Here is a 22,130-nt window from a genome sequence, read left to right on the forward strand (position 1 = left end):
TCTTATAAAGCCTGAAGGAGTTTAATTCATCACATTTCAAGATTAGAAACGTAAGAAAATCCCTAAAAGTTTTCATCAAGTTAATTTCCATGAATCCACCAGCCTCAGCGGGACCATCCCGGCTCTGCTCTCTGCGGCCTAAATCGGTTCGCATGAGGGAAGCGTTTTCCCATTTTAAGGCCGGATGAGGCCTACTAGCAGCAAATCTATAACCCTGCTTGGCAGCAACTGGCATCTCCCCTAGAAACCCCCCGGCGGCCCGCGGCGGCTCCTTATACGGCCGTCTAGGTGGGTCTGCGGGGCTCGAAGGGAGGTCAGAGCGACAGGCCCATACATGGAGCGCCCGCTCTGCTCGCTGGGGGCGCCCAGCGTCACTCTGGATCCCCATCAATGAGAGCCACCCCACCAGAACCCCGCTGTCCCCGCGAACACACCCACCCACCCACTCCTGCCGCCGGTGCCTGGCAGCATCCTAATATGGCCGAGGGCCGGGATGGGGGCCAGTGCTGAGCTTTGTGAATGGTGGACTCTCGGTATAAAAGGCGGACGGGCAGCGGCCAGGACTCCAGCTGGTTCAGCAGCAGCACTGGTTGGGTCGTTCTCTCCGAGCCGCAGACAAACACCTAAGGTAAGACTCCTGCGAGGATCGGCCGCTTTCCGAAGCTTCTCGTCCCGGTCGGAGCCGCAGACTGTAGGCCTTAGAGAACCGGCGGAGAGTCCGGGGAACGTGTAGGACCAGATAGTTTGTGAAAAATACACACGATAAAGAGGAATAGTTACAGTCTAAGAATCTGAAACTGTAAGACTAACCCTAAGTAATAATTGGCATTGATTAAGCGCAAAGTTACTGTTGGCCTTATCTGTTTCCTCACGGTATTTACCTTTAATTTTGAGGATTTTTAAGTCAAAATTTTGGCTTCATTTTGGCCAAATTTTGATTTAAAAATTCCTCAAAAGTATTTTTAGATCAAAACACACAACGTGCTTTGTTGTATGTTTCCTCAGACAACGAGGGAACAGGTAACCCAAAATGTGATTTAAAAATTCCTCGAAATTAATTTTTAAATTGCACAAATGATGTCCAGTTACATAATAAAACATCCCAATTTTTTTTTGTCTAAAATTAAAGTCAAATTTACTATTCAGCTTTTGTTTATTAAATCCAATCAAATAGTGTTTTAATTTTCCATTTAAAGCCTATTATAATTCCTAACGGCATAATTCTCCCAATTCTTGTAATCCTTGGAGTTATCTTTAGTAATTTAGACGTCAAATTAACGCAGTCGTTTTAATCTGAAGGAAATCTGCGGGTTCCTTAAAGGCTGCGCGTGGATTTAATCCATATATTCCCACACGGTGAGGTGACTCGGTGCGCTCTGATCTTCCTGTTTCTCTCCTGGGTGACAGAAGCCACCATGTGTGACGACGATGAGACTACCGCCCTCGTGTGCGACAACGGCTCCGGCCTGGTGAAGGCTGGCTTCGCCGGAGACGACGCCCCCAGGGCCGTGTTCCCCTCCATCGTCGGCCGCCCCCGTCACCAGGTAACCAACGAAGAAGAAAAGCCTCCAAATTATTAGACTTTAATAGAAACTAGTAGTAGCAACTATGACACCTGAGCCTGTTACCTACATAAAAAGCAGAGATATTAGTAAATATTTTAATGGCTAGCATCATGTTTAAGTTTAGTTTCTCAGAGTGAGCCGTGTAACTGCGGCTCAGTCACTGAGACTAAATTTGTCACTTGTGCTGTCTTTGTGGCGCACGCCGTTATTTGGCACATTTACGCAATGATCGCTATGCGAAGCCGCACAAAGGTCGTTCCTCTGCACTCACCCCCATGGATAACCTTCTCCCTCCCTCCTCCTCCAGGGTGTCATGGTCGGTATGGGTCAGAAGGACTCCTACGTCGGCGACGAGGCCCAGAGCAAGAGGGGTATCCTGACTCTGAAGTACCCCATCGAGCACGGCATCATCACCAACTGGGACGACATGGAGAAGATCTGGCACCACACCTTCTACAACGAGCTGAGAGTGGCCCCCGAGGAGCACCCAACCCTGCTCACTGAGGCCCCCCTGAACCCCAAGGCCAACAGGGAGAAGATGACCCAGATCATGTTTGAGACCTTCAACGTCCCCGCCATGTATGTGGCCATCCAGGCTGTGCTGTCCCTGTACGCTTCCGGCCGTACCACTGGTGAGAACAACAGCTACAAACATCTTACCTGAAGAGTCTTCAGATTGGAAACCTTTACGCACAACATTTCTTGGAATGTTTACGCACATACTTTAGTCGCATCATGATTAATAGTTTTAAGATTCTTTTCAGGATGACTCGGGATTTTTTTTCCCGCAGCGACTCCTCACAAAGAGCCATACAATTTACCTACTGGATAACTTTACGCACCTTTCTTTGAACACTTTTACACATACTTTAGTCACATCGTTGTTTAATAGTTTTAAGATTATTTTTAAGTCTTACTAAACTCATCCTCTTGCATCAACTCAGAAGCGACTTTTCACAAAGAATTGAATATTTTTTCAGATTGGATAACTTTACGCACATTTCCTTGAATATTCACGCTCAGACTTTAGTCGCATCCCATCTACAGTTTTAAGATATATACAGTTTTAAGATCACTGGGGATTTTCTACGCTGCGACTCCTCAAAAAGATACACATTTTTCCTGAGTATTTTTCAGAATGGATAATTTTACGCAAAACATTTCTTTGAATATTTACGCACCTACATTAGTCGCAACACGTCGCTTTATGTTTAATAGTTTTAAGATTTTCTTTTTTTTTTTTGAAGGATCGTTCGAGATTTTCTCCGCTGCAACTCCTCACAAAGATACACACAAACTACCTGAGTATTTTTCAGATCGGACAATTTTACGCACAGACTTTACGCACAGAATTTCTTTCAGAATCTATGCACATACCGTCACATCATGTTATGTAGTTTTGAGATGTTTGTTTGTTTTTTAGGATTACTCGAGCTTTACTAACCTCACTCTCTTGCCTCCTCTCAGGTATTGTGCTGGATGCTGGTGATGGTGTGACCCACAACGTCCCAGTCTATGAGGGTTACGCCCTGCCCCACGCCATCATGCGTCTGGACCTGGCTGGTCGCGATCTGACCGACTACCTGATGAAGATCCTGACTGAGCGTGGCTACTCTTTCGTGACCACCGGTGAGGGACTCACCTTAGCGCATGTTTACTGACAGCCGCCGCTCTTTGGCTCTCTGAATAATAACTCATGGATCTTCCTCCCTGCAGCTGAGCGTGAGATCGTGCGCGACATCAAGGAGAAGCTGTGCTACGTGGCCCTGGACTTCGAGAACGAGATGGCGACCGCTGCCTCCTCCTCCTCCCTGGAGAAGAGCTACGAGCTTCCCGACGGTCAGGTCATCACCATCGGTAACGAGAGGTTCCGTTGCCCCGAGACTCTCTTCCAGCCTTCCTTCATCGGTACTCCAAATGTTCTTCTTCTTCGTCTTAAAATGGCAACCATGACTCTACGTTAGTCCTCCTAACACTTGCGCTCTCACCTGACCAGGAATGGAGTCCGCTGGCATCCATGAGACTGCCTACAACAGCATCATGAAGTGCGACATTGACATCCGTAAGGATCTGTACGCCAACAATGTGCTCTCCGGCGGTACCACCATGTACCCTGGTATTGCTGACCGTATGCAGAAGGAGATCACTGCCCTGGCTCCCAGCACCATGAAGATCAAGGTAAACAAACCAGATCACAACTTTTTTTTTTACGAACAAATTTCAGCTTCTTGACTGGTTTTTTAACTAAACTCCCGCCGCCTTCCTTTCCTCTCTCTAGATCATTGCTCCTCCCGAGAGGAAGTACTCCGTCTGGATCGGTGGCTCCATCCTGGCTTCCCTGTCCACCTTCCAGCAGATGTGGATCTCCAAGCAGGAGTACGACGAGGCCGGCCCCAGCATTGTCCACAGGAAGTGCTTCTAAATCCTCCATCTTCTTCTCCATCACCACCGGCAGCCTGGAGAACGAGCGAGGAGGAAGGAAGAGCTCTGCGGCACAGCAACACTCTGCTGTCAATGGACTGGCTGTTTGCGCTGTTGACATCCATATGCAATTTATATTGGTTTAAAATCTGCATATTTCATAGCTGTTTGTTGTTTGTGTTGCACGGAGAAAGGCTGTGAAAACAACCACTGAACCATGCATACACCAAAAAAACTTTAATAAAAAAAGAAATAACAACGACATGTTGCCCAACACATGTGAATGTAAGTGTATATACATATTGATAATTTATTAAAGTCCATTATTTGGTATTTTTCGCCCCTGGCCTTGGTTTTCTCTTAAATGGGAAGGTGGAGAAACTAAAAATGCAGGGTTTCCTTTAAAAACGACCTAAAGTTAAACCAAGAGCTGAACTTTTGGAGTATTTGTCATAAATCTGGACAAAATTTTAAAAACTGCCACAAAAAGATAATGTGACTTTTCCTTTTTTAAAACAATAAATTCTGAGCTTAACTTCAGTTCTTAACATGCAGAACATAAATGGTTTGATATTATAACTCTTAAATTGTCAGTTCCATTTCTCCAAAAAACGTAGAAATTTTCTTAATTTTTCACCTCTTAAATGCCAGTTTTAGCGATCAAAAGCTCACTTTCTCTTTTTTCCTATCTGATATATTTGTAAATTTGATTTTCTTTCCTTTGGTGGAAGTGAGTTTCATCTGAACCTGAGAGAATCAAACATCAACATCATCACTGAATCGATCAATTAATCAATTCCTCCACATGACTCTTGAACACAAAAATAACTACATTAGTGACCGACATGCAGCATAAAACATAAAAAGGTTTTCCAATAAAATCCGTCACTGACTTTTAACCTCTTATAAGAAATTACATATTTTTTCCTCAAAAATAACAATATCTGGTTTCCACCATAAGTGTCCAAATTTCTAATTGAAAACGTTTTGAAAACAATGAACATTGTTATTGTTATTTTATTCTATAAACTACTGACAACATGTCTCTGAAATTCCAAGCAAAAATGTAGTTTTTATTTGCAGAAAATGAGAAATGGTGAAAATAACGAAAACAATGCAGAGGTTTCAGACCTAAAGTAATGCAAAGAAAACAAGTTCATGATCATTTATAAATAACAGTACTGATGTTTTAGCTCAGGAAGAGTTCAGAAATCAGTATTTGGTGGAATAGCCGGGAGGTTTTCAGTGCAGTGGGCTCTTCATTTATTCCAGAGCTTTACATTTTTAAATTTCTTCATGAATGTCAGACGAAAACATTCATAAAAAGCAAGAATAAAAATCACCAAACTACACAACCTGACCAAATGTTGTGGCATTTGCGATAAGACTGCCAACCTTACGCAACAAACAGTGGAGTTAATGACTTAGTAGTGAAGCCACATGTCAGACAGAGAGACGGATATGTGGGATGAACGTGCGTCACTTCATCATCAGTTCTGATTGGCGGACTGCTCGGTCACAAAAGTGGGAACATCTTCAACACGCACATTCAGAATAGCACTTGGCAGGAATGCGCAAAGGCAACAGGCGCAACAGGAGCGGCTCTGCTGTTATAGCCGACCCGGATCAGTAGCGCTGGGACACCGGACACCCGCTCCGGAATCCCGTTGAGCTGCCACATGCTCCTCCCTGGCCCCCGGACCATTTTTAGTCGAAAGCATACTGTGTTCAGAGGGACCCTCTCCGCAAGCTCTGCCTTATATGAATATGAGCTCACCAGGTTATCCGAGAGGGGCAGAGGGTCCAGAAAATTACTCAAGTAAGAGAAAGAAAGTACCAATCACTTAAAAATTACCCGGAGCAAAATATAAAGTTATGTGGGAATTTGGGTATTTTAAAGATCAAATTTATTCATATGAATAACATAATTACAAAATAACAAAATCTGTATTTTTTTTCAAATATATATTTTTCTCAATATAAAACTTCTAAAAAATTTTTAAAAAACTGTGTGTGTCTGTATCTGGTGATTTTTTAGTTAAAACATGTTTGTTTTTCATTCAGTAGGTAGAAAATCCAGACATTTTAAGTAAGAGTAAAAATACTTAATAATAAAATTACTCAAGTAAAAGTAAAAAGTACAGCGTAGTAAAAAATACTCGTAAAAGTACATTTTATCCAAAAAGTTACTCAAGTCAATGTAACTGAGTAAATGTAACTAGTTACTACGCAGCTCTGGAGGGGGAGCCTGATAAAACAACAGGAGGTTTATCGTCTCTGCCTCGCACTGACAGATGCAGCTGATATGAAACGACTTTCTTAAATTCACAGGATACAAAAAAAAGAGGAGGGAAAAGAAGGCAACGTTATTATTCAAAGCATCAGTCACCTAAACACTTAAACATTTCAAGCTCAAACGGAGAAAACTGAGCATCAGAAAACAGGGATAAAGCGCCTGTTGCGGGGGTGTGTTTGGCTTTTTAAAAGCGTCCTCGCCGGTGGGCGGAGCTAAGTCCTGTGTCATTACAGCAGAACCATCTGTTCTGGGCCGCTTCCTGACATCCGAGCTCGCAGTAAGTATGTGTACTGTATACAAAATTAGATCTGTGCAGGCAAGAGTCGCTCCCGTCGAGCAGGTCAACTGTTGTGGACTGGACGGAGTGTTTGATGGATTTACTGAGCTGGTACCGGAGCTGCCGCCGACAGGCGATTACAGCGCTCCATGGTGCCATGATTAATCTGACGTGCAGACTGTACATAACAGCGATATATTTGTTATTAAAAGGTTGCGCTGCACAACATGCAGGCTATTTTAATGACAGCAAACTGTGCATACTTTAAAAGGAGAACATAGACACTGCATTGAGCCAATGTGTGTCATATAGAAAACCAGAAACATGTTTAATGGTTCCTGGTGGATGTGTTAAAAATAGTCGTTCTACATGATTTCTTTCGTACCCGAGCTGGTGGACTGGCGTCAGCTGAGTCGACACTTGCATGTAAAGTCAAGCCAGCTCTCTCTTAAAGACCATCGTCGCGCATATATGGTGCATTACGGTAATAGGTCAGTAGGGGGAGCTTGTAGGAGATAAAAATAGGAATGAAGCATAACTATAAAAAATGGATGACATCTACACATTCTTCCACATCCAAATTCTGTGTCCACAATGAATATTTTATAATTTTATTGCACATTTTTGGAGATAAACTCGGTCAAACTACCTCATAATGCCACATTTGCCTCATCTTCGTGAATTTATTTCTTCCAAATCTTCAGAGGTGACAGCAAAAGTTCTTGGGGATCTATTAAATTAAAATCTGTATCCAGAATAGATATTTTATAATATCATTATACTCTTTGGACTTGGTTTGTTATCAGCTATCCAAATAACCTCTGCATGTCCATACAGATAAGAAAATATATTTTGTGGCGTTATCAGAGATATCAGAGATATCCTACCTTCACAAGAAGTATTTTTTATTCTACAAAGTGTTTCAAATGAATAACTTACCCAGAGGTCTGTTTTACAAGGTAGAATGAATGAAAAATATACTATAAAAACAGATTAACCGACATCAAACAACTAAATCTTCTTTACTTCTGAATAATTATGCACAAACTTCTTGAACTTCAACTTTTAAGTAAATCTAATATGGACACACAGCATAGTCTCACTCTTTTCTCTGTGTACAATCATCTACAGGCAGTGCAAATACAAGCTACTGTCACATAATGTAATTCCCCACAAAAGTAAAATCAGTCAATGTTATCAATCGTAGTAGCCTATATTTTTCTCAAAAGTTTGATTAAAGTTAAGATTTATTTGTTAAATGCCTGTTAATCTGTTTTTAGATATTTTTTTCATTTATTCTGTCTTGTGAAAAGATTTCTTCAAAGGCTATTTTATATTTTAAAAAATGATTAAGTATTTATTGTGTATATATGTGTGTGCTATGCATATAAATGTTTTATGGCTGTGCTTCTCCTTTTCTCTTTTTCTTTTACTAATTATGTTGCTTTTGTTTTGAGCCCATCTTCTTCGGGTTACGATGTCGAGTTCTCTTTTATGACGGAGGAGACGTTTTGTATTGTCCATGTATTCATTCATTGCTGCCTTGAAAAAGTTTTGTATATATATTTTAGACAGTATTCTGACTATTCCTAGTGTAAAAAAATTATCTGGCTGCCGTAAATGATATAGAAAAAATAAATATTAATTTTCAGAAACTACTATGCTTAATTTTACTATAACTGATTAAAAATATTCACCAGCCGTGACTGACAAATTATTGCTTACAGTTACTAAATGGAAATTACGGTAACAAACCTATTCGAATCTGTTGTCGACGTAATCTTGGCAGCCAATCAGAGGAAGAAATGAGAGTTACGTCACCGCGTTCAGGAAATTTCTGATAGTCACGTAGTTATGGCAGACAGACTCCTCGCTATCCTTGTAGCCGATATTTTGAAAGATTTAGAAAGCAGATGTCATTCTTCACAGTTTCATTGGAACCGGACTCTGGTTCTGTTTTTATTGCCCGAAAAGCGAGCTTTAAGCCCATCAGTTAGAAAGTAGGCGGGTCCTTGAACGGCATCCTGTGCTGCTATTGGTTTAAACTGTTGTTGGTATGGTTTAAATGTCTGGCGGTGATAAACAAAGATCTTGGTGTGAGGAGTTTTAGCTGTTACAACACTGTTGTCACTCTTGCTATAGACTTATTGTGATAAAGTCTTTGGTTTATTTTTGCTCCTTTTTTATGTTTAAACAGGGACAAGATGGTGACTAAAAGGATCCGCTCAGAGTACATGAAGAAGTTCAAAGACCCCAAATGGGAGACTTACACCAAGTGTTATGAAGAGTTGCTGGCTTACAGGCTGACCCGGAGGCTGCTGGAGAACACACACAACCCCTGGTTCTGGAACGGCTCGGACAGCGACTCGGACTCGGGAGGAAGGAGCCCTCCTCACCCCAGTAAGAACCAGGTTGAAGCCGGCGGAGGCAGAGCTGAAACAGAGGAGCCCGAGGGGGTCAAGACGGGCAGACAGCAGGAAACCAGAACCACCGGAGCCGGACCTAGACGTGCTGTCCAGAACGAGGAGCAGATCAGGCCTGACCCACAGTCCTCAGCACACAGTAAGCGTTCAATTAAAAGAGTAATATAGCATCATGTTGTGATGTTTGCCTGTTATCGTGTGTGATATGACTCACTGCTTAGGTTCGCAGTGTGACGATATCAGGGAGTCAAACAAAGCAGTTCAGGGAGAGGAAGAGGAGTTTTCTGCTCCACTCAGAGACGAAGGTAAGCTATTGTCAAATGTCATTTTAAAATGCCGAGTACCTAAAGTATCACACAATTTAAGAGAAGCTTTCCAATTTTATTATGTTTATATATAATGTGCTATATTTTTGATAGGGGTGCACCGATTTATCAGCACTGTTTTCCTTAATTTTGGGAGATCATTGATCGGCCATTACTTGCATGTTAAGCTGATCTACCTCAGCAACGGTCTAAAAATCAGCCGTTGTCCTCTTCTTGTCTCCTGTGAGAGAGGTTTGACTGACAGAGTGTCCCACCAGGTCACCTTTGCATGTTTGGAGTTAACAACAGTCACTCCATTGTTAAAAACTCAGTGACTTTCCTGCTATATTTAGCAGCATTTCAGACAAAAAGTGATTGGTATCGGCCAAAACTGGAATCGGCAAGTAAGGCTTTTTAGAGATCTGAAATCAGAAATCGGCTGGAAAACTGCAATTAGTGCGACCCTAATTTTTGATCTTCATTCTAGTCGGTAGGAAAACAGATGTATCTCTGAATTAGTATTGAATTAATCAGATAAAACACATACCCTTAACATTTCTGCTGAATACAGTACTTTATGTTATTGTCAACAAGCCTCTTTTCAGGGAAAATATTTCAGGTTTCTACCTTTTTCTTTTTTCTTTTTTTTTTTAGCAATAATATTTACAGTCATTCTGGTTGTGACAGAAAAATTGTGTTGTTATTCACTGAATATCAGAAAACGAATAATTAGCTTAAAATGGTTTCAGAGTAATTTTGCTATAGTTAGACAGTCACACTGAAAAAATAAGAGAAATAAATTAATTTTCCTGCATGTAGATGTTGACTTGAAAAAGTGACTTGTAATTTGAATTTTCTGCAAAACACTCCATGGAAAGGATTAAGATATTTGACTGCCAAGTCAAATATAAAATAGCCTTTGATGAAATTTTTTCACAAGACAGAATAAATGAAAAAATATCTAAAAACAGATTAGTCAGAACCTCTCACCACTGAAAACATTTTCTGCTTTTTGTGCAAAAAAACAAAACAAACAAAAAAAACCTAAACTTTATGGGAAACGGATCAGTCTGAGATGATGTAACACATTTTTTAAACCAGTTGATACTCCTGTCGCTGTAAATGTTTGTTTTTTGATACAGAAAAATCAGCTTCAAAACTGAAACTATATATATTCTACACAAAAATGTAGAAAAAAAAAATAAATAAATATATGATTAAAACACGTTTGTTTTTTTAAATGGAATTTACACAAAACTCCTCAAATGGCATAGTTTTCCCTTCACCTGGTTCAAATTCACTATTTTGATTAGTTTTTTTGTTTTAAATATCTGAAACCCGGCCAAACTAGTGGTGTGACCTTTCCTGTTTAATTCTCTGTTTTCACCTAATGCTATTGTGTTTATTATTATTATTATTATTATTATTATTATTATTATTGAGTAGTTATGAGGCAACATTGGAGAAAATGTAAACTGCTGCTGTGGCAGTTGCTCAACAAGTTGTTGCTAGGTAACCAAAGAATGAGAGAGTTGCTAGGCAACCAAAGAGCGAGTGAGGGAGTTGATTCCACCAACCTTTAGTTTGAGCAGTAAAAGTCTTTCCTCTGCCTACATCTCCCAGAATGCCATACGATTCTGGATCAGAATCCAATGAAATTATTGATAATTCTATCGAACGTGTTGGTATTGATCATGTGTGCATTGCAATATATACTGTTACTGATTTATTGTCCAGCCCCAGGTTAGGATTTGTTAAAGTTTTTCTTTTCATTTTCCAGAAAAAGAGACGAGAGCAGCCCGACCTCACCAAGGAAAACCCTCCAAATCAACGAGACCAGCCTGGCGCTCCCAGCGCGTGAGGCCTGTACGGCAGCTCAAAGAGGACACAAAGGAGAAACGCCATGCTTTCGCTCTGTATGGCTCAGGAGAAAAGGATGCAGACATCGCAAATAGGAAGACTCACAACGTCGGTCCTGCAGCTTCTACTGCTGAGGTGACGTAATGCCTGGTGTACCTGTCATTCTCTAAACATGAAATATAACCGGTCGTTTCACGGACAGATTCATGAATCGGCTCTGCGTGCTAAGACCAGACGGCAAGTGGAGCGGCAGATCCAGTCCCGGCGACCTGGGCGGCGTCGGGCCAAGTCAGCGGACCCAAATAAAGCCGAGATGGCGGTTCAACCCGAGTTCAACCCCTGGCTCACTGAGTACATGCGCTGCTTCTCCGCTCGCTCCCGATAGGACAGCGGCAGAACATCAGCACCAACAGCCATCATTCCTGCCTCTAGAAACAGCGGAAGTTCAGACACATGGCACATTTTACGAGCTCTAAGTCTCACTGCGACTTGTCTTCATGGAAAACATCTCAAACTCAGGGATTTTATACAAGATGGAGGACAATCATGGAAGAAAAGTTTTGGTAGTTTTACGACGAACTGAAGTTTTGTCACATAAAGACATTTGGTAACACTTGATCTTGAAGGGGTGTGCATAGTGGTGCGTTCACACCGAACGCGTTACGCGCGTCAAAAACGCGTCGACGCTTCAAGTTTGACGCATGTGTACTTTGAAGTCAGACGTTTGACATTTTGCTCTAGATGTCAGTCGCTCTAGTCGGAGGTTTAGAGGAGACTCCTTGGCGTACATGTCCCTCAAACTCTTCCACCGTCTCCTGCATGTTTTGTCTAAATAAATACAACGTTTTTTTAACGTGTTTCAACGTTTTTGCTGGACGGATTTGGATAGATCAAATGCGGGGAAATATTTTTCAAATAGTTATAACTTACTCAACATCCCAACTTCCTCGCTGATCCTCTCCCAAGTCAAGTCCTTTCTATTCCTGTCTGTGTAGTCATAGCTCGATTGGTCGTAGATTACAGGACGAGAGCAAACAGCGACAATTAGTTTATTCTCCATAGTTTTATTTTTCTGAGATCACGTCGGAAAATGCAAAACTACGACTGGCTAAAGTTCAGATTTTCCAGCGTTGAACGCATCAAACACTGGAAACGCTTCAAATCGCGCAGTACTTGACGCGCCTCCACATATGACTATTTATGACTGTTGTAATGAAGTTTAATTTGGTAAATAATGACTTTAAATGAACGTTTTAATTGCACTTTGCATTAAAAATGGCATTAACAAATTAAATTCTATAACATTCAGTCTTATGCACATCCCTTCAAATGAAGCTTTGCCAGACATTGAAATTAGTGTTAGTAGTTCACATTGAATCTTACAGCCATACTTTGACGCAAATCCTTTAAGACATCCAGTAAAAGGACCACTTTGTTATGGAGATGATGATCTACAGAGGAGCGACTCCTGGGTAAAAGAATCGGATGAAGATTCCTGTTCTTGAAGAAACTTTTGAACTTGTATAAACAATAATTCAAGGATTCAGTGTTGGCCAGAAGTTTACATACTCATCGTTTTGTTAGGGAGGAGTGATGAGGCAACATATAGCAAGAGTAAGGTGAGCAGGTTTGAATTAGTTTAGGAGAGGAGCAGGAGGAGGAGGAGGAGGAGGAGGAGGACCAGCAGGAGGCGCTGCAGTCCCCAACCTGACGTCAAGGTGAGCAGCTCTTCATCCATCTGCCTCTTCCTCACCCACACAGCGCTGTTTTCCTCTCAGAACCAACCAAATCTGTTTTAATACTCCCAAAAGTAAATTTTTTCTTTTCAAAAAGGTAACTCAAGTAAATGTAACTAGTTACTGTTGAACTCTGAATGCTGCACAGAGCTCATCAAACCTCAGAAATCTTTCAACAGTTAAACTAACTTAGCTTTATCATCATGACTGTAACGTTTCTGATTTGTAATAAAACCTGCAGAGTGTCTAAATCTGTTTATTGTGGTTTAACTGGAATTATGATAAAGAAGATATAAACAGTTTGGATTTTGTTTTCCTGTTGCAAACCGGTCACTAATTTCACTTTTTTCTCTGTTTCGCTCCACGATTTTCTTGTCTGAATTACAGCTTGTAACGATGTTGGTTCTGGATGTGGTGATAAAAGGAACAGAAAGTTTCCTCCATCTGCCTGGAAGAGGCTCATCAGCGGGGAAAAATACCCAGAATGCACCAGGAACACCTGGTTTTATTTAGAAATGTTCTCAAATTATTTAGACTCATACCTGCTTCCTTGACATTTTGAAACATTTCCTGTCGTCACCATCTTTAAGGGATTTTATTCTTTCTTCTGTCTCCTTTTGGGTTTTTGCTGTCTTCCTTCATCTGTTATTGTTCATAAATTAAGACTGCTGGTTTAACTTCAGGCAGATTGCGTCCTTTTTAATTTAAAATAAACTAAAAGATTGTAAAACATTTTCTTAACTAGGTGTTAATCAGGGTCACTCTAGATCTTTTTCCACATGTAACTTCTTTTTTTTTTTTTTTTACCAGAAAAAAACAAAATGATCAATTTAGTGTGTGGGATACGGTCAGCTTAGATCCAGTCCAAAGTATAACAGAGATTATAATCTGAGATTTCTGTCACTGAATGTTTTGAAGCCAAAAAGAAAAGTGAAAAAAATGATGTAAATATTAATAGTTTACTTGTGTTAATATGAAATGTTGTAATTATTTTTAATATTTTATATTTGTGGTTGCTGTTAACTTAAACTAGTTTGTATTGCCACATTAACTGTTTAATCATGATTACACTTGAAACTTATAAATATAAACTATATTTTGCTTTTGATCAAATATTTTACAGAAGTTAAACATTAGAAACGGTGGGAAGACTGTTTTAATCTCTTTTTCGTCATTGTTGTAGCATCATGTTCATTATTAGTCTGTAATTATGTGCAGCATTTCACTTTAAAAACAATCAGTTGATTTTCTGTGTTCTCAGATAAATGCGGAGAAACAGAAAATGTTTATTGTTTAGGTTTCTACAGTAATACTTTCACAGTTTCTTCTGTTTTTCACAAAATCTGTACAAACATTTAAATGACTGAAAGATGAACGTCGGGTCATGTGACCTGAAGCTTTTAGTGAAACATTTTTCTACCACATTGCTGAGTTTGTGACTGGCAGCATCAAAATATACCAACCTTTTCAAATGATCACACTTTAAAAACTGCTAAGATTTTAAATCTGATCATTTTTACCCTTTTAAATCTTTAGGTAGAGATTTGAGCCTATTTGAGCAGAGTGGAGGAAATAAAAAGTTTAATTTTTTTTACGTTGTAAGCTTTTGAAAACTTGGTTTTCCTGTTCAGGTTCATCTAAATAAAACAGTTTGATTTAAAAAAAAAAAAAATCAGTTTTGAGTATTTTAATAATGCAAATAAAGAAAGAGGTGGAGATTTATTACACAGAATTTAAACCTGAATTGATTATTTCTATTAGCCAGAGTTGGCAAATAGAAACTTCTTGAGGAACTTTTTGATACTTTTAGGAGTATTTTTACTACAATGTGTTTTTTACTTCATTATAAAGTATCAGATATCCAATGTGAGTACCGTAACTTCACTGAATGATGAAAGGGAAAAAATGATTTGGAAAATGTTTTCCTTTGCCTGTTTTTGTTGTTTTGTAATTATGTTAATATGAATTATTTTTTATGTTAATATGAATTATTTATGTTGGTTCTTAAATTATCAAAAATTTCACATAGCTTAATATTTCGGTCCAACTAATGATGTAATTATTAAATATTAAATTGTTTTGATCAGTTAGTAATTATCTTTTTACCAAATACTCTTTTACTCTTGAGTAATTTCTTAGACAGCTACGTTTTACTTCAAGTATATCTATAGAAAGCTTAGTGGAAGGAAGAAATGTGGATCTCCCACTGAGATCCAGTGGGAGGTTTTTAGTTTGTGATGATTTGATCATAAAATAATCATTGTTTGAAATATAATGGTATATGTAATAAATTTATTAGAATATCACTTTTTGAATCAAATTACAGAAAAAACTGAACTTTTAGATGATTTTCAAATCAGAATATAAAGGATTCAAATGAATAAATTTTTGAGTTTGACTCTAAATATTGAAGTTTTTCCTTCACAGATGTGAAGCTGTAGAGAAAGAAAAAAACAAAAACACATATCCGGTGATGTATTTGTTTGTTTTATTTCAAAAACATATGCCAATTATCATAAACAATAAATTAAAAATCTATGATATTTATGACAAAACATACATGGAAACAAAAGAATCTGATGACAAAAAACAAAACACAAAATGACGACATCCAGATGTGAAACAGCGAAAGCCACCGTCGTATTTCAGACTAAATATGAAAAGCTGCTTTAGTTTGAACCGTGATGGAAAAGTTTAGAGTTTTGTCCTTATTATGGCTTTAATTAAGCTATGTAGGAAGATGATAACTAAAGCAAAGTGACGTGTTAACCTTAAAAGATTAAAATAAATAAAGCACACAACAGATAAGCTTCTGACTGCAGCTGTGATTGGTTAGCATCAGTCGGGTTTTCATGTAAACAAGCAACAATTAGTGAGAGATCTGCCACTTCACTGGCTGCAGGACAAACGAGTTACACAACCGTTAAACATGTTAAAGTGGCGACCCGTCCTTCACACACGGAGCACGAGGAGCCAGTGTTTTTAAATATACAGTGGAGCATGAAAATGATGCTAATATGACTTCTAATGTGTTACAGATGGAATATCAGCTATAATAAAATACTCCGTCTGGAAAGCATGCGTCGGTCTCTATTTACAGAAACTCTGTACAGCGAAGAAAGGGAAACCAGGGGGTTTAATGCAAGAAAGGCAGCGGGGAAGGGAGGGTGTGTTAGCTGAGGAGGAGTTAATGAGGGCAACGTTTGGTGTTTAAACTAGAGAGGGAAACAAAGAGAGAACAGAAGTTCAGGGGGGTTAAAGTTTGGTTTCCATGCCAAAGAGTCGATGATAAAGTCGTCTGGTTTGCATCAATTCATCCACATTCAAGCTGGAGCAAAACGCCAACCTATTTTACTAACAAATTATCCAGTCAAATCTTGTTTATGTTATATGGACTGAAGGTGGACTCCAGACTGCATCGGAGGGAATACAGTGTGAGACATGCAAACGTTTAGCATCCTGGGTGGGATGGTCGGGGGCCATTTTGGTCCAGTAAAGCAGCAAACTGCTGGGAAGATGGCCGATCTGAGGGAGGGGAGAGGGGCCAGAAGGACTTCTCAGCTCTCTGCACATGCAGAAATGAAAATAAAGACTCTGAAGGGTCCGTGCAAAGGTCAAGGGAGGGGTCACCAGCCAGCAACCTGAACCCAACACTGTCAGGCCCTCCATGGCTCTTCTTCTTCTTCTGGTCTTTATAAACCTGCCCCAAACAGAAACACTGGGTGAATAAGCAACAATGCAATTTAAAAAAAACATAAAGGATGAATTATGAGGCAGTCATGGTTAACAAAAAGGTGAGAAATAAATTAGAACTGAAACGATTAATCGTGATTAATCAAATATGAAGTAACTGTGCTCAAAATTTATCATTGCGGTCAAATCTCCAGGTTGTTATATCTGAAACATTATGACTGTGAATGCAAACATGCCCTGATTCGGATTTCAAAGTAAATCTAAACTCTGCAACAATAGATTAGAGCTGAAACGATTAATCAGATTAATCGTGATTAATTGATGTTATCGTAGCATCTTGTTCTCAAAATGTATGTTTGCATTCAAATCTCCAGGTTGAAATCTGAAACATTATGATTATAAATGCCCTGATAAACATCTCAAAGTATGTGTAAATTCTGTTATAATAGATTAGAACTGAAGCGATTAATCGGATAAATCAATTATCAAAGTTATGGTCAACTAATTTACTAATCGATTAATTGTTAACTAGAGTGTAGAGACCCCAAAAAGTTATATTTTACTGAAAGAACAAGATATTCAAAGTAGTAATTAAAACAAATCCATACAAAAACTAAATACATTTTGCGCTTACGATAAAGAATGAATATTTATCTGTAAATATTTTTGACTCAAAACTCCTCAAACGGCATTTTAGCTTCACCTGTTCAAATTCTTAAATTTAGATGCATCCTGTGCTAAAACTAAATGCTGTGCTGTTGCATTTTAAACAATAAAATGTTTATTTTCTTATTTAAAAACAGAAACATATTTGTTTATTTGCATTTTTATGTATTTTTAATATTGCATAAAACAGGCTCAAGTGGTTAAATTAAAAAATATGCAGAATGTGTCAATTTTTTAAAAACTGATTAATTGATTACTTGTCAAAATAATAGATAGAATAAAATAAATAAATGTACCCATAATTATATTATTGCATCATTAAAGCTGAACTCCTGATTTAATGAAGGTGTAACTAATGACTTTATGTACTGATTTCATTGGAAACCTCTGGTTCTCTAAACCTTTTCACCTTCATGTAGTGAATTGCATGGAGTCCACTAGCAGCCGCAGTCCTGGGAGCCCTGCGGCTGAGCGCGGCGCGGAGAGCGCAGCTGTCGCAGCGCCGCGTCGCCGTACTGGATGCCTGAACCCATCCGCTCTGGATCCAACTCCCCTAGAGAGGCGACCAGACAGCAGAGGAAAAGTTAGAAGAACCGAGAAGAACCGAGGCGCGTTGGATTTACATAACCAAGAAGAAAGAAGAAAGGTTTGGTGACTGCCAACAGAACGAGGCTAAAGTAGTTTCCAGATGAATAAACTGGAAAATATACTCAAGTAAGAGTAGCACTACTACTACAACATAGTTTTACTCAAGTAAAAGTTACCAAGAAATTACTCAAGTAAGAGGAAAAAAGTATTTGGTAAGAAGTCCACTGAAGTACTGAGAAACTGATCAAATTATTAGTAATTTAATATTAAAAATTACATCATCAGACGGAGAGAAATATAAAGTCAAGTGAAAAATGTTGGTATTTTAATGAACCAAAATGACAAATATTCATACAAGTAACAAAAAAATAACAATCAGACTAAAGAAAATGTTTCCAAATAATTTTATTTCTCCCTATGAAGCTGATAAAACTTTAACAAAAACTGGAGGTGTGTGTCTGATTAATTTTTTTTTAAAAACATTTTTGTCTTTCATTCAGTGGGTAGAAAACCCACTGAAATTTTATTCAAGTAAGAGTAAAAATACTTCACAATAAAGTTACTTAAATAAAAGTAAAAAGTAGTAAAAATACTCGTAAAAGTAATTTTGTTCAAAAAAGTAACTCCAGTAAATGTAACTGAGTAACTGTAACTCTGACTTGGATGAAGTGATGGTCTGTGTTGGGCGACGGGTCGGGTTCCTACCAGACTCGATCTTGTTGAGGATTTTGCGAGCGCACTGGACGAAGGCCTCCTCGACGTTCTCCCCCGTCAGCGCGCTGGTCTCCAGGAACATCAGCTCTGAGACACAAACACCCGCAGATTAGAGCCTCTGGTTTTCTGCACACAGCATGGCGAGTGAGTCAAACATCATCTGTTCAGATCCTCCAACTGAGCAGCGGTGACCAAACTGAGGCCCGGGGGCCAGAAATGGCCCCCAAATGCAATTCAAGAATGATACAGATTTGTTCATTAAGCTTTTTATGTTTAATCAGTGTAAGATTATCGCTGACACAGCAGTAGAAAATGTTAAGTCGTATTTTTATAATAAGTAGAACTACATCAATCCAGAAACTTTTACTGAAAAGCCGACATCACTGAGCCCAATTCAGCTTTTAGTTTATTAACTTTTATGAATATAGCAGGAGTTTTCACAGAAAAAGACCCAAATTCTGCTGAGAATAAATTAGTTCGATCAAATCCCAAATGTGAAAACTAAACAAATTTCTTCTAATAGAACAAAAAAAAAAAAAGCGAGTCTACTTTATTGGCTTGATTTTTAAAATTTTCTTTTCTCGTGAGTTTGTTGACTCGACAGTTTTGGACGGCCCTGAAGTTCAGCTGTTGATGCGTTTATGACGTCTTCCTGATGTGAAACTGCAACTAAACTTCAGACTTATTGACTGATTTATTGACGCAGATTGTTTTTAATTCGGTCAGAAAGCTTCCTGGATCAGCCGGTACCGTTTTCCTGAGCGAACCGCGACGCCTCCAGGAACGTGACCTCTCTGTCGGCGTCCAGGTCCTTCTTGTTCCCGCAGAGGATGATGACGATGTTTTGACTGGCCAGCATCCTGGCGTCGCTCAGCCACGTGGTCAAAGCGTTGTACGTTTCCCGACTGCAGAGACGGACAGGAGTGAACAGGCGAAGCTGCAGAAACGGATCTACGACTGGATTCGGTTTGGTACCTGGTGATGTCGTAGACCAGCAGCGCTCCTGCGGCTCCTCTGTAGTAACTTCTGGTCACAGACCTGACGGACGCAGACACACAGCAGATTAACGGAGATCTGGATAAACACAGTCAAGCCATCACAGACATACTGGATGTCAGGTTTTCACTGGATCAAAATGCTGCTGCTGCCAAAACATCACAACTCTTCATGTCCTGAACAAGATGGAGTCAAAAATTAAATAATCAGATTTATTCAAAGGTTCAGAAAGTTTAGAAATAATCCAGGATTAGTTCCGACTTTAGTGTTAAAATATCAAATGTCCTTTTATTTTATATGAAACCCTGAAAATGACAACAATCTTAAAAAGAGGTTTATATGTCTGAAGTAATAGATTAATAACAGAATAGATTATTCTGTATTGATCCCCAAAGTCGTTTTCGTTTTGGGCCAAATCCAGATCAAAATGCTCTTAAAGGGCCGGTTGTGCCAGAATATAATAAAACCTGTTCAAGCTGTTAAAATATCAATGAATTCTTAAAATTTAATATTATTGAACAGCTTTTCAATCCCGCCAGGATTTTGTGATTCTTTTTGTGATTTTTTCACAGTAAAAATCAAAGTGTTTGTGGTAGTAAATTGGAAATATTTGCGATGTTTGCATTTATTTATGACGGTCAATGCGACTGTTTATTACTCGCTGTACAGATCATAAACTATAATCTGACATCAATTAAGGCTGAGGCAGCTGTTTAGCACAAGTAAGAAAGTTTTGACAATTTTTGGGAAAAATCTGCAATAAACTCCCAATTATGAATTGGCAGAAAAGAGTGTGGGGATTTGTTGATTTTATGTAAATTTCCACAATAATTTTCAAGAAACTGGAGGAACTGATTGATAAAAACTGCATTAATTTGATTGATAACACAATATTTAAGCACACTTAGAGTCTAGAATCTAGAGGACCACATAAAAAGCTATGGCGGGCCAGATTTGGCCCACGAGCCTCAAGTTTGACACGTGTCCTCAAAAAATTGCTTAAATTTTTAAGCTTCCTAACTTTTTTGATCTTCTGAAGTCTAAAGAATATAGTTTAAGTTAAAGTATTCGGTCTGTTTTTATTATTGGTTGCCTACGATAACGCCTTGCTTCTGTCACTCCATCTCTGCTTCTGATTGGCTGATCAGCGCTGCTTGACGACTCTTCTGGAAGTTCTGGTTTCTGGTGAGTTTAAGGTTTGTGAAGGTCAAACAAAAACATCTTACCCAACAGGATTAAACTCAGGATGGATTACCGTGCTGGATTAAAAAAGTTTAATGTATTTATCCTAAGTTGTGTCAAACTCAGTTCCAAACCATAAAGTGAGGGACAAGTGAACATCCAAACACCAGTGACCAGAGCAACATCATTTATCGTTTCAGACATTTTCTAATGCACTGTGTTGTTTTTCTTCTTAATCGTTTTATTCCAGCTGTGTTGCTTGTGGTCGTTACTGGTTGGTCTGAGGTAATAAAGGCTGGATGCTCCGTGTTAACGATGTGATTCACCTGAAGCGTTCTTGTCCTGCAGTGTCCCAGATCTGCAGTTTGACCGTTTTGTTGACGACACTGATGATCTTTGAGCCAAACTCCACACCAATCGTGTGGTTAGATTCATCCTTAACTGGAAGGAAAAAGAACATAAAATAAATGAACATGCAGGTCCTGTCGTCATTAAAATATTTAAAACTGTCTCAGTTAATCAACCTAAGAAACTGAACAAAACAATTTGAAATCTGAAAGCAGAGGAAGCCGTAAGAGAAGCTGAACGCTTCCACGTCTTCCTGACTTACATCTCTTCTCTATGAACTGGTGCAGCAGGCAGGATTTGCCTGTCCCAGCATTCCCAATCACCAGGAATTTAAAGAGGAAATCTGCAGATGGGAGATAGAAAAAAAAAAACCTTAAGAAAATGATTTTATATTCTGTAAAGTTTTGCATTTGAGAGAACTGCTGCCTTGGAGCAAGAATGTCGGCCTGGAAAACAAAAACAAAACAAAGAATCATCTGTTTGTCTGTCATGTTTGGTTTTACATTTCTGTAAATAGATTTGGGAGGTTAGTGATGTTCTTAATGCTGTGAAGAACAGGCAATCGGTTATCATGCAATACTATCTGAGAGGCCTTACAGATTAAATAAAACCCTGTTAAAAGATGCTTTGTGATCATTTCACACACTAACGTTTAACATAATAAACATTCAGCGTTAACCATACATTAATTACCAGTAATTCCAGATTACTTTAATTGAAAGAGACCTTAAACAGGCATCTACTTTGGACAGTTGCAGTCCAAAGTAACTTTATAAGCAGCAGCCATGTCAGCGAGTAACTAATTCAATACTTTGAATTCAACATCTCATCTAGACTAAGAGTTAAAGTTTTCTAATCTAGCAAGCAGACTGCAGATTCTCCTAAATGTTTTAGAGTCCTGATCTTAACATCAACCTGTCTGTCTGGGAATGCCTGGAGGTCCAGAAGGATCTGAGGAATCTGGGAATGCCTAGAGGTCCAGAAGGATCTGAGGAATCTGGGAATGCCTAGAGGTCCAGAAGGATCTGAGGAATCTGGGAATGCCTAGAGGTCCAGAAGG

At 39.1% G+C, this 22,130-nt stretch overlaps 3 protein-coding genes across 5 annotated transcripts in view; 2 read left to right on the forward strand and 1 right to left on the reverse strand.

The window, feature by feature from the left end:
- The first annotated feature begins 520 nt into the window (after window positions 1–520).
- acta1b (actin alpha 1, skeletal muscle b) lies at window positions 521–4,317 on the forward strand. Its single transcript, XM_007549761.2, has 7 exons — window positions 521–628; window positions 1,408–1,544; window positions 1,873–2,197; window positions 3,033–3,194; window positions 3,282–3,473; window positions 3,562–3,743; window positions 3,844–4,317. The coding sequence occupies exons 2-7, from the start codon at window positions 1,416–1,418 to the stop codon at window positions 3,985–3,987; spliced, it is 1,134 nt and encodes a 377-aa protein (XP_007549823.1). The 5' UTR covers window positions 521–628; window positions 1,408–1,415; the 3' UTR covers window positions 3,988–4,317.
- Window positions 4,318–6,456: 2,139 nt separating this feature from the next.
- Window positions 6,457–14,539, forward strand: ccsapb (centriole, cilia and spindle-associated protein b). 3 transcript variants are annotated; one of them, XM_016670403.1, is made up of 5 exons: window positions 6,457–6,559; window positions 8,757–9,121; window positions 9,204–9,287; window positions 11,068–11,282; window positions 11,350–14,539. In XM_016670403.1, the coding sequence occupies exons 2-5, from the start codon at window positions 8,764–8,766 to the stop codon at window positions 11,530–11,532; spliced, it is 840 nt and encodes a 279-aa protein (XP_016525889.1). In that variant the 5' UTR covers window positions 6,457–6,559; window positions 8,757–8,763; the 3' UTR covers window positions 11,533–14,539. The 3 variants fall into 3 exon arrangements, with proteins under 3 accessions (XP_016525889.1, XP_016525888.1, XP_016525890.1); XM_016670402.1 differs by having other exon boundaries at window positions 6,468–6,559; window positions 8,748–9,121; XM_016670404.1 differs by lacking the exon at window positions 6,457–6,559 and adding an exon at window positions 8,392–8,655.
- Window positions 14,540–15,601: 1,062 nt separating this feature from the next.
- The window catches only part of rab4a (RAB4a, member RAS oncogene family), a 7,667-nt gene continuing 1,138 nt past the window's right edge, over window positions 15,602–22,130 (reverse strand). Inside the window, exons 2-8 of the mRNA XM_007549767.2 lie at window positions 21,333–21,413; window positions 21,049–21,163; window positions 19,520–19,582; window positions 19,295–19,449; window positions 18,536–18,631; window positions 17,652–17,795; window positions 15,602–16,583 (exon numbers count right to left, since the gene is read on the reverse strand). Of these exons, the coding sequence (XP_007549829.1) occupies window positions 17,680–17,795; window positions 18,536–18,631; window positions 19,295–19,449; window positions 19,520–19,582; window positions 21,049–21,163; window positions 21,333–21,413 (626 nt within the window). The 3' untranslated portion in view covers window positions 15,602–16,583; window positions 17,652–17,679. The remainder of the gene's footprint in view (window positions 16,584–17,651; window positions 17,796–18,535; window positions 18,632–19,294; window positions 19,450–19,519; window positions 19,583–21,048; window positions 21,164–21,332; window positions 21,414–22,130) is intronic.

This window comes from Poecilia formosa, unplaced genomic scaffold (assembly GCF_000485575.1).
Source record: "Poecilia formosa unplaced genomic scaffold, Poecilia_formosa-5.1.2 Scaffold33, whole genome shotgun sequence".
NCBI lineage: Eukaryota > Metazoa > Chordata > Actinopteri > Cyprinodontiformes > Poeciliidae > Poecilia > Poecilia formosa.

Bases quoted from the DNA above. Each gene is read 5' to 3' on its own strand.
- ccsapb (XM_016670403.1), top strand. From the start codon at position 8,764: ATGGTGACTAAAAGGATCCGCTCAGAGTACATGAAGAAGTTCAAAGAC. The intron at 9,122-9,203 runs GTAAGCGTTCAA...CTCACTGCTTAG, and splicing joins CCCACAGTCCTCAGCACACA to GTTCGCAGTGTGACGATATC. The intron at 9,288-11,067 runs GTAAGCTATTGT...TTCATTTTCCAG, and splicing joins TGCTCCACTCAGAGACGAAG to AAAAAGAGACGAGAGCAGCC.
- acta1b (XM_007549761.2), top strand. From the start codon at position 1,416: ATGTGTGACGACGATGAGACTACCGCCCTCGTGTGCGACAACGGCTCC. The intron at 1,545-1,872 runs GTAACCAACGAA...CTCCTCCTCCAG, and splicing joins TCGGCCGCCCCCGTCACCAG to GGTGTCATGGTCGGTATGGG. The intron at 3,195-3,281 runs GTGAGGGACTCA...TCCTCCCTGCAG, and splicing joins CTACTCTTTCGTGACCACCG to CTGAGCGTGAGATCGTGCGC.